Consider the following 12,180-nt stretch of genomic DNA (forward strand, 5'->3'; position numbering starts at 1 on the left):
AACAGCAAAATAACCTTTCTAAACTTTCACAAAGTAGACACAGTAATGAAATAAAGCATCAATAGGACAGCATTTATTACACAGCACACATAGATAAATTTTTTTTACAGAGCAACAACTGATTAGTCTTAAAACTTTCTACCTGTATATTAGATGGATGTGGTTGAAAAAAAATTCAATGACAGACAAAAACTAAAAGCATGTTTGTTGACAGCATTTAAGACTTACACAACAGCCAACGCCTTTTTCAATATGTAAAAATAATCCTTAGTGATCTCCTACAAGAGACCACTGATCTGATCCCTTTAATTAGGGCTGGATGGTGTGCAATATTCTGCACACAAAATCATACAGATTTCACAGACTATTTCAAACCGTCCTAACATAGGTTGAAATGTCAGCCTTGTTAATGACCGATGATCTTTCATCACAGCATTTTACTGCTTGGACCTAAGTACAGTCTTCACTATATAGTGGCCAGCCTAAGTTCTGTCACAGTGTAATTTCCCTCTCTTTTACAAGTTACTATTTTATAAAACTTGTAGGGAAAAATGTCACTCTGACAAAGCTTCCCCACGTCATAGGCATTCTTATTCACAAATGTTGAATATAAAAGCTAGATCCAGTATTTTTAAACACAATGAGGCATATTTACAATAAAATACAAGACCTGAACCTCCCAAATCTAATCGCTCTCGTCAGAACCATGCTCTGACTGTTCATTGTTGGACGCCTCTTGCTCAGATTCATTAGCCGAACCTCTGCCAGAGCCCTCATTATCAGATCCCCTATCAGATTCCCTATCCGAGTCAGCAGCAGGGGAACCCGGAGGAGACTCGTTTTCTGAAACCACAGATCGGCTTTTTTCTGATCGCACAGAGGGGTTGTCAGACTGTTCCGAATCGGAGCGCTGTCTTTTTTTAGCCCAGCCTTCATTGTCCGAATCGTCATCTGAGGGACGGGTGCTAGATCTCTGTGGACTACCCGCCTCACTGCCTGATTTGTTCCTGTTGCCATCAGAGTCACTATCGGACATCAGGAGCTTCTTAGGCTGCTGATCATTGTCATTGTTCTCTGAATCACTATTACTGTTCTTGGCGTTCCTGGAAACAAAAAAAAATCTAAATTAAAATGTTGTGTACCTTTAAAATTGCTTACAAGAATACACATCTATGCATAGAGGAAATTGCAAAAAGTACCATATATACTTGAATATAAGTCGATTCGAGTATAAGATGAGGTACCCTTCCCCCCCCCAAAAAAAAAGGAGGAAAAAAGGTTGACTCAAATATAAGGGGGGGGTCAATATTCATGTGCCCTGTCAAGATCTATGCCATGCCCCCCCCTACTGTGTCTCCCCTTCCCTCCCCTGTCCTACCTCCTTGCCCTGTACCCTGTCCCCCCCTCTCTCCTAATATCCTGCAGGCCTCCACAGTGCCTGCCATATGACCTGGTGGAGCAGGACAGGAAGGATCACTCCTGTCCCAGCGAACTCTGACAATTTTTTTTTATCTCCCTCGTTTACCTTTTTGAATCCCTGGTGATCTAATGGTGTACCGAGCAGAAGCAAGATTTCTACACAGCCTCTCCCTGAATGGCTGCCTTGAGTTCTCACAAGTCCTGCGAGAACTTGTGGCAGCCATTCAGCAAGTGGCTCAGCGCCGGGCAGGAGCGCAAAAGCTCGCTCATGCCCGGTACACTACTGGACCACCAGGGATTCAAAAAGGTACGCGTGGAGAGGTAAAAAATTGGCAGGGTTGGCCGGCCCACCCCACCAGGTCATACGAAGGCCTGCAACAAGTCCGGGAGGGGGGGCGGGTGGTTGCAGACCCGAATATAAGCAGAGACTCCCATTTTTGGGCCATTTTATTGCTCATGAGCAGCACTAAGGCTCAGACCACTTGCTTTCCCTCTCACCAGGACATTACTAAAATATTAACAAACCACTGAGAAATCCCAGAAGGGCCCCTTCAGCTATCCAAGACCATAACTAAACTTTATTTAGTGGATGCAGCCTTTTAACCAGCTATTTACTCCACAAAAAGTGGATTCCCTGGTGGAGCAGGTGACCAAGCTTACCTTTCTCCCCAGTGAAAGCGGAGTAGTATAGAAAGATACCTAGGACCGGAGACAATGTGAAGCCACAGCCTCAAGGTTAAAGGCAGCAGTATCTTAGGCCACACGTGCTTTCCACTCCAAGTTGTGCCACAATCCAGAGGCAGCTGCTGGATAGAATCATCAATTTCTAATGTCTGGTGTGGACTAAGTAGTAGATACTCTTTATGATCTGTTCAGGGTATTGATCAAGGATTCTGCATACTCTATTTCTGCTCGCAGGATGCTGTGGATCAGACAGTGGGTGGGAGACTTAGCCTCTAAGGCAACACTGAGCAAGCTGCCATTTAAAGGGCAATTGATTTTCGGGAAAGGTCTGGACGATCTCATGGCCAGCATGTAAGATCATAAACCAAAGTGTGCCCATCAGGCCAAGTCCAGAGATCATTTCAAGCCTCTAAAGATTTGGGGAAGGCAGGTGCTCTAATCTTCTGGTTCCCGCCCAGCAACTGCCCCCAAGAAGCAGAAGCTGGAGAGAGGTTAATGGCTTATTGGGAGGCATAGGCGGGGATTACTTCCGACCACTGGGTACTGGAGATTATTCAGGAGGAGTACAAGCTTGAGTTTTTTCATCCCCTTCCAGACCTCTTTATGGATTCTCCAGCAGGCAGGCTAGAGAAAGTGGTCAAAGCAATTGTACAGAGACTACTAGATCTGGCGGCCATAGAAGAACTTTGTGCAAGACAATTAGCTATCTTTAAATTCAGACAAAACAGAATTTGTAAAACAGCATTTCCAAAACAAATGATGGAGAAACTAGAGGATTCTGGCCCACAATACTGATAAGATGTGAATAGAAGAGGGGGGGGGGTGGCTTTCTTCTCTCCATCCCAGATCCCAGGCTTCACTGGTTAGATTGTCAAGGCAGGTGCCACACTTAGTGCAAAGACTGAATACAAATAACATTAGCATTTCAAGCTAGGTCAGAGATCTCTCCTACTGTACAGTAACACTGAAGAATTTAAACCGCATAGGTATAAACTCCTTGGGGTATATAAAAAGGGTAAATAAATAAATTATTCCAGCCAGCCATGCTTATCTTACAATGTAAGATACTGAAAGCTTCTGGGGTCATGGCAGCCAACATTCCTCTTTCTCTTCTTCCTCAGACTGCATGTCTTTCAGGCCTAGGGGTGTCATCTTGCATATGGTGCAATGACAAAACTGTAGCTTCTGTAGCCCTAATTTGATTTATTTCATATCATTTGTAATCAAACTCTTCAACTTCAGCCTTTCAGAATTAAAATAGTGTGTCTGACTAATTTCTCTGTTTTCAGATTCCAGGGCTCTTCCATTTTCCTAAAGATGGATATAAAACTGCTACAGAGGGTGCAGAGACGAGCAACTAAGCTAATGAAAGGTATGGAGAACCTGGACTACGAGGAATGACTTAGGAGACTGGGGTTGTTCTCCCTTGAGAAGAGGAGACTACGAGGGGATCTGATCGAGACTTTCAAAATACTGAAAGGATTCGACAAAATGGAGCAGGGAAAGCAGTCATTTACAATGTCCAATGTGACACGGACAAGAGGACATAGACTGAAGCAGAGGGGGGACAGGTCCAGGACGAATATCAGGAAGTTCTGTTTCACGCAGCGAGTGGTGGACACCTGGAATGCTCTCCCAGAGGAAGTAATTGCAGAATCCACCGTTCTAGGATTTAAGGGTAAACTAGATGCACATTTCCTTAAGAGTGGCATAGAGTGATACGGGTAAGGGTGAATTAGATGCACATCTCCCTTGAGAAGCATACAGTGATATGGGGACTAAAACTATGCCAAGGTACACCTGGCGGGGCCTCCACGTGTGCGGATCACTGGACTTGATGGACCCAGGGTCTGATCTGGAGATGGCAATTCTTATGTTCTTATCTGTAGCACTCCCTCCTCTGTTGTTTTCACTAATCTCAGTCCATCCACCTTTCCCTCCATCTGCCTCTCTCTTTTCATTGTGGTTTTCCATCCCACCTGATCAAATGTTAAATCATTAGATTTATTTTATACTTTTTTTTTTATTTTGATAACTTTCCACAGAGGCCGATGCTCAAAGATTCAAGGTAGTCTTCACTAAACCAAACAACTAGCGCAGAAAAATTGCTGTGACGTGCTAAAAAAAAAAAAAAAATAATAATAAGCATGCAAATTAATGCAGCGTTAAAATCATGGCAATAATCTGCTGCTCAGCACTTTCCTGTCAGTGCCTGGAGGTAGTTTTGAGTATCGGCCTTCAATGTTTAAAGGAATCTAAATGATTTCTGTACATATACAACTAAAAATTAAAAGAAAATAGCACATACCCATCATCAGCAATTTTAAGTCTCTCATCATCCGATGAAGTGTCATCACTCGAAGAAATGATGGCCTTTGATTTGAATTTACCCCTTGCATTTGACATACGCTCTAGCTTGGGCTGTAAGAAATTAAATAAATATATAGACCTCTAAACATCACAATACGAAAAGGTTTAGCAGTATTATCGTCATTCATAAACTATACCTCTCTCAGGTGTTAATTGCATTGCAGAGAACTATAAACAGTTTCTATACCTACTTAAATTAACTGTGCAGTGTTAATATTAATAATAATAACAGCTTTATTTTTGTATACCTCTATACCAGAAACAGTTCAAAGTGGTTTACAGAGGAAGAGACTGTTCATATACAGCGAAGATACAGAGAGTAATTGTCAAGTGTATTGGTAACCAGTTTTCAATTACAAGGAGGGACATTTCATAATGCACAGTGGTGATAAGTATTCAGGTATCATATGACCCTTCCCTACAGAGCTTACAATTTATGTGGGTACCTAAGGTAATGGGAAATAAAATGACTTGCTCAATAACACAAGAAGCATCAGTGGCAGAAAAGGAACTTAAACTCTGTTTCACCCTGGCTCTTAGCTCTCAACCCAGGGGTGGCGCAGTGGTTAAAGCTACAGACTCTACTCGCTCTCAACGTCATGTCCAGTGTTCACAGCCGTGAATGGCAGGCACGTGTTAGGAAAGAAGCGGCTGACATTGCCTGAACTCCTAGGGCCAGGGCCTCAAACAGCCTCCTGACGACCATATCTACTCTGCTTTTCTATGCATCCTTCAGCATGATTTCTCCCCTCACTGAGTAAGGACATGTGTTTAGTCATCTGTGCCACCTGGGAGTCTACCTTTGGCATAGCAAACATTTGCTGGAACTCTTGATCCAGAGGATACAGCCTTCCAGGCCCTTCAAGGGCTCTGTAACCAGGAGTTTCATGTCTGGGTGCCATGGAAAGGACGTGGGCTGAGATTAGACTCGTAAGAGAACTCTGAGATGATGGGCTGTGGTGGATCAATCTTGAGCTCACAAAGACTCAGTGATAATGTCTGGCAGAGCCGAAGACTTGAACAGCTGCCATATGGAGGGATCATCCCCCGGGTCCACGGCCGGGACTACACTCTAATCCTCAACATAGGAGGCCACTGGAAGATTATTAGCAAATTTTCTTAAAGCATTTAATTTTTTTCTGTCCCTGTGTAAATGCCTTTTGGAATTTAATTTGGCCCCAAATTAATAAGTTATTAGAAAATCATGTAGGGCTCTCATATGACACCATACTATTTGGCACTGCAATGAGAACTCAGAGTCCGATCTCAGCAAATAATAATAAGCTCCTATTAATATTGACAGGAGTCGCCATGCAACAAATAACTCAAAATTGGAAGGACTATACCAAATTAAATTATACATTCTGGTGGAACTCTGTCTGTCATATATACAAAATGGAAAAAGTAATAGCGTTACAACAAGGGAATCTTCATAATTTTAAGAAAATATGGCAACCATTGACTAATTATTCTACTGACCAGATTTCTTAGCACATTGGTAGTAGATATATAGGAGTGGGGAGGGATGTGAATAATTTTTGGAAATAAGAATTGAAAAAAGGGGAGGGATTTATTATTTATGATATGATGTATTGATTGTAATTACAAATGTTATGTAATAATTAATTATATTATATGTGAATTAATTGCTGTAAGAATGGAAAATTAATAAATAAAAAATAAAAAAAAAAACATAGGAGGCCAAATCTCCCATCAGGAAGGCCTTGCTTTGAGACAATAAGGGGACCAAGCCTGAACTTTCAACCCCTGAACCCCTGTCCGAATGACAATCAAAGTCAGGGAGGAGTTCCACTCCCATAGAAGCAGCACTCTGAGGATTCTTAGAAGCGTGCACCGAGAGTCGCTCTTCAGTGGACCTAAATTGCATATCTTGGCCTTGCGCATACGCCTACCAGAGCAGACTAATAAACTCTGGGATAAAAGACCTTAGCAGGCAACTCTCCTTCTCCTTTAGAAAGAAGGAGATGCCTCTTCTTTGGCTGTGGAGCCTCTGTGCCAGTTCCGGGGCTCCTGGGGAAATTTTTCCTCAACAGGCTCAAAAGCCATGTCCCAGAGGCCATTTGAGAGCTATTTTACTGTAAATCCTAGTCTGTTTAATATTTTGTATTACTTTGATGTGCATTATTTTGTGGGTTTTTTTTAGTACATAATTCCATGGAGTGTATTCAGTGTGCATAATCTGTCAGTAACAGAGGTAATGGGGAAGGAAGCTGGTAGACAGTGATAGGGTCCTTTCCTGCTGTGTTCTAAAGTGCCTCTACTGTCCTTTTTTTTTTTTAAGAGATGCTCATACAGGGAAAGCAGTGTTCTCTCTAAGCTGTGATAACCATCTAATAGCTGAGTAAAATAGAGTAGCTATAAACTACAGGTGAACAAGTTAGGAAAGAATGCACAGCATGACTCATGGAATTCTTTCCAACCTCCATGCATCTGAAAGAAGTGCCCACAAGGTTATATAACAAAAGGTTTTTGCTCATGTCCGTCTACTCAGTCTTTAGAATAAACTGATGACCATGTTCTAAATTTTTCTGTCTTTTGTAAAATGGCTGTCTCCCAGTTCTAGTACCTGAAGTCTGTTAATATAGCGAATGAGAAAGGATTAATCTTTTTGGGTGTGCGTCTTATTTAATGCGCTACAATATTTCAAGCTGCAGCATGTGGTATATAAGCCTCCGCAGGCATTTCATGTTAGTTAGCATGCTGGGAAAAAAAAGTTGCATGGCAGAGGAAAAAGAAAAAAAACTTTTAAACTGCTTAATGTCATGGATCACATGACCAACATTTCACGCTATTTACAACAAATTGCAAAGAAAAAAAAAGTGAATTTCAGCAAACATTCTCAGCTGTTGCTTAAAAAGGTAGATTTTAAACTATACTGTTAAAATAAGACTAATCAATACATATTCATTAGACTTGTTCCTTAAAAAGACCCTAAAGGCCTGATTTTCTAAAGGACACCAATCTCGGCGGCTGCCAATTGCATATCAATCATGCATTGTTATAATAAATGGATCACTGCTTAGTTTTTCACAATTGCAACAAAAATTTGGATTAGATAAAACACAATATTTTAAATGGATGCAATTGAAGCAGGCCATTCAGGAAGGGTTCCCTGAATGGAAGAATCTAAACACTCAATATAGTTTACCAATCCTTTGTTTTCAGGCGGATTTTCAAGGACACCAAGCCGCAAAATGGTATAAGAATATAAACGAATTTTTAAACAAAAAAAAAGAGATCAGGACTTAGGGATATTTGGAGTATTGAGATAGGACAGATAATTTCTCCATCTCAATGGCAAAAATTTTGGTCCTGGAGAATACATACTAGAAGATCAGCATCTATGAGTCAAACATGATTGTTTATATTACATAGAGTTTTATGGACCCCTACGAGATTACAAAAATTAGATAGTAGTAGATCTAATAGATGCTGGCATTGTAGGATAGAAGTGGGGACATTGGACCATTTACTATTCTTTTGTCCCTGCATTAATTCCTTTTGGAAATTAATTTGGCCCCAAATTAATAATTTATTAGAAAATCATGTTGGACTATCATATGATACAATATTATTTGGAACAGCAATGAGAACACAAAGTCCGATTTCAGCTAACAATAATAAACTTTTATTAATTTTAACAGGGGTCGCTATACAGCAAATTACTCAGAACTGGAAGGATTACACTAAATTGAATTACACTTTTTGGTAGAATTCAATTTGTCATATATATAAAATGGAAAAAGTATTGGCATTACAACAAGGTTATATTAAAAAATTTAATAAAATATGGGGACCATTGACAAATTATTCTATTGATCAGATATAATAACACATGTATAGAACATATAGAAGGGGTAGGGAGGGAAAACTATTGTAATATTAATATGATATAAAATTCTGATAAAGGGTTTATTTAATTCACATTGTAAGAACATTTAATAATAATTTCAAGTGTTTTTTCATAATTGAATGTATTACATGTATTTCACTTGATGTAAGAATTTTAAAAAAGAATAAAAAATATAAAAAAAAAAAAAAAAAAAATGCATTGTTATCCTGTAAAGATGTCTTAAATGTAGGCCAGTATTTTACAGAGATGCGTAGGGATGCCTACGGATGTCCAAGACCACTTCCGGTGGAGATCATGCCCATGACATGCTTTAGCCGTCCTTAAGCATCTCTATGCGTCTCCGTAGGCACGCAACATACACCTACAATATAGGCGTCCTTTCCCGCCTGCATTTGAAAAAAAAAAAAGTGTCCTCCCAATTGGCTGTGAGATGGCGGTAAGAAGCCTACCACCGCCTACAATCGAGATATTCGTTGTAGAATCACCCCCTAAATCTCCACAAAGATTAATTCAGTATTTATAAGTGCCATAAATGATGCTTACCTTCTCTTTCTTTTTGCGCTCAAATTTAGTCTGGCGTTTTTTGGGTCTAGGACCATTTTCTTCATCATCAGATCTGTCATCTGCTTTCTGAGATCTGATTTAAAAAAAAAAGTACAGCAAATCAACCCATATGTACCAAAAATATATCAAATCAGGCAAAATGTAGATAGTTTTCAAGAGTCTTAAATTAAAAATAAAACCCGTTTATATTGTTTCAAGAACAAATGCAATTGCAGAAAATTCAGAAGATAAAAATACCATCTTACTAACAGATAAACTGGGTTGAAAAATCAGACTGAGATATAGAAAGATATATAGAAAAATGCACTGCTCTCCTTGCCACTGCTCTGAATGTTGTTTATAGGTGTGGCTGGCTTATAATAGATAACAGCTAGATGAAATGGGTTTGTTTGCAAAAATACAGCCGGCACCCATGAATTTGACTTGAGACACCCTTCTCTGCTTTCATTTGCCGATTACAGGAGTGCTCAAAGAGCTTCCTATTACAGTGACTTTTTAAAAATCATTTTCTACACTATCTACTCTTGATAATGTCATTTTAAAAATTTTTCATAGAACAGATACTGATCACATAATTAAAAGTGTGTGCTCCTATATATATTGCATATTTTTAAATGGTTAATATACATATGAATTTTATTATTTGTGTATGGTTATGGGAGGGGGGTGGGATATAAAGCTTTTAGATACACATTGTGATGGAATTTTCAAGTGATAATGTATTATGATAGTTTGTATTTAATGTACACTTGATGTATGTATTAAAATGAATAAAGATTTGGGAAAAAAAAAAAGTGTGGGCTCCTTTCATCGTTGTCTGGTATCACCTAGTGTTTCCGACGCCAACAAAATCTGCTCTGAATCAGTAATGACTAAATGGAATCAAAGCAGATAAACCTAGTTTCAAAATATGTCAAAATCAACTTAGTTGCCTTTCCAACCAAATCTATCCAAACAGGTAGGTAGCAATAGCAGTAAAAATAAATGATGCTTTGAGAGCGGTGTTTATATCAAAAACCTTCCTTCTATCTTAGTGTTAAGAGAAACACAATAGTGGGATGCAATACTCATGAATTAGGAAACGGACAATATCAAAAGTGCAAATTGCCTGTACAACAGACATCCCAAATGGTTGGATTTAGGGGAAAAGAGGAGACTGAGAGGGGACATGATCGAAACATTCAAGATATTGAAGGGAATAGACTTAGTAGAGAAAGAGAGATTGTTCACCCTCTCCAAGGTGGAGAGAACGAGAGGGAAATCTCTAAAGTTAAAAGGGGATAGATTCCGTACAAACGTAAAGAAGTTCTTCTTCACCCAGAGAGTGGAAGAAATCTGGAACGCTCTTCCGGAGGCTGCTATAGAGGAAAGCACCCTCCAGGGATTCAGGAAAAGGTTAGATAAGTTCCTGCTGAATCAGAATGTACGCAGGTAAGGCTAGACTCAAACAGGGCTCTGGTCTTTGACCTAAGGGCCGCCGCATGAGCGGACTGCTGGGCACGATGGACCACTGGTCTGACCAAGCAGCAGCAAATCTTGTGTTCTTATCCCCTCCGGACAAAGACCATTCATCTGATGACAGGGCTGAGTTAGTATGGAATATAAAATGCATTTACAAATGAAATCTCAGCTGCACTTGCGACACAACTGGAAATCCAAAGGAGCAGGAAAAAACCATTTGAGATGACAACCTCAGTTGTTCAAACTAATAGTACACATTTAAAAAAGTAGTGCTAATTCTCAAAGTCAATTTTTCAAGATTTTTGTACGTGAAAAACATGTTTTGTTTCTAGTGGTCAACCAACTGCAGTTTCACTTGAATTGATGTCTACCAAGGGGAAAACGCCCCCTGTAAAAAGCATTTCCATGGGTAAAAAGTATTTTATGTCTACAAATAGATTTTTATGAAACTGTTGTTAAGTAAGGGTATATAAAAAGCTGTTATATGTCCGTTTATCTGACTTGAGAGGATGTTGCCAAGAGCAGGGTTTGGTTTACACACTAACTGCCCCCTCCACTCTAAAGACTCAGCATTCCTGCAGGGAGATCCCTCCGAATGAGTACGGCATACAAAAGATCCTACAGCCATTTCCTCCCTCAGCTATGGAACCGACTACCCACACAGATCAGGTCGCTAGACTCACTGATGAACTTCCGCAAAGCAGTAAAGACCTTCCTCTTCCGCCAATCGGGCCATTAAAAACTGCCTCCTCAATATACTTCTCTTAGTACTCTTCACTATGACCAGTCGGGTCTCTAGAATAACCTATTTGTTGCCATGACTAGTCTGTTTTCAAACAATTGTGAATATCTACTTGTAACCCGTTCTGAGAACGGGATAGAAATTGAAATACATAAATAAATATAATACACACATGCAATAAGTGGGGAACTTTATTTGTAGTAAGTAGTAGTAGTAATTAGTAGATTAAATTGTGGGTATATACTTTTTTCAAAAGGGAAGTATTTGTATGCCTTCTCTTAAAAACTGGTAGGGCTCTTGTGCATAACTGGCCCACAAGTTAGAGAAACACAGAAACATGATGGCAGACAAAAGCCAAACGGCCCATCCAGTCTGCCCATCCGTAGTAACCATTATCTCTTCCTCTCTGTAAGAGATCCCACGTGCCTATCCCATGCTCTCTTGAAGTCAGTCTCCATCACCTCTTCCGGGAGACTGTTCCACGCATCTACCAAGATAGCATCATTATATAGTGCTACTTTATGAAATGAAATCACAGTAAAATATGGTATATCAGTCAATATCACTAGTAGAACAAATAGTTCGTACCACCCAAGCTGGACTTCATACTATACGTATAAGGGAAAATTCCAAAAATGAAGCCAACTCACTGACCCCATTTCACAGATGTATTAAAACGTGTTGAATGTGGCACAGTGCTCCAATCTATTTAAAACTAAGACCGATTAGTAAACACTGAAAAATACAAGGAAGCTTATTCAATTAAAGCAGATCAAGCATGGCTGTTTTTGTGAAAATAAGAAGGCAATAGTTTTGGAAGATTATCAGACTTAAGTGCAAGAATTGTTGGCATTGCACATGATTATTTCTGAAGTTCAAATACATTTTTGTTAGCAATAAGCCAGAGGAAAAACAAATCCCACGGCAAAACAGTGCAGTAAAAAAAAAAAAAAAAAAAAAAAAAAAAGACAAGACTGGCTCTGATGTCATATTGATAGGTGTTTGTCGAGGGGGAATAATTGTGTTTAAAAGCTTAACAAATTGAAAGTTACTAAAGCTTAACTTG

General features: G+C 39.5%; 1 protein-coding gene across 1 annotated transcript in view; it reads right to left on the reverse strand.

Annotated features, from left to right (window-relative positions):
• Positions 1 to 46: 46 nt before the first annotated feature.
• Positions 47 to 12,180, reverse strand: part of CTR9 (CTR9 homolog, Paf1/RNA polymerase II complex component) — a 56,436-nt gene continuing 44,302 nt past the window's right edge. Inside the window, exons 23-25 of the mRNA XM_033928632.1 lie at positions 8,891 to 8,984; positions 4,412 to 4,524; positions 47 to 1,103 (exon numbers count right to left, since the gene is read on the reverse strand). Coding sequence (XP_033784523.1) covers positions 686 to 1,103; positions 4,412 to 4,524; positions 8,891 to 8,984 — 625 coding nt within the window. The 3' untranslated portion in view covers positions 47 to 685. The remainder of the gene's footprint in view (positions 1,104 to 4,411; positions 4,525 to 8,890; positions 8,985 to 12,180) is intronic.

Source organism: Geotrypetes seraphini, chromosome 19, assembly GCF_902459505.1.
Source record: "Geotrypetes seraphini chromosome 19, aGeoSer1.1, whole genome shotgun sequence".
Classification (NCBI taxonomy): Eukaryota; Metazoa; Chordata; class Amphibia; order Gymnophiona; family Dermophiidae; genus Geotrypetes; species Geotrypetes seraphini.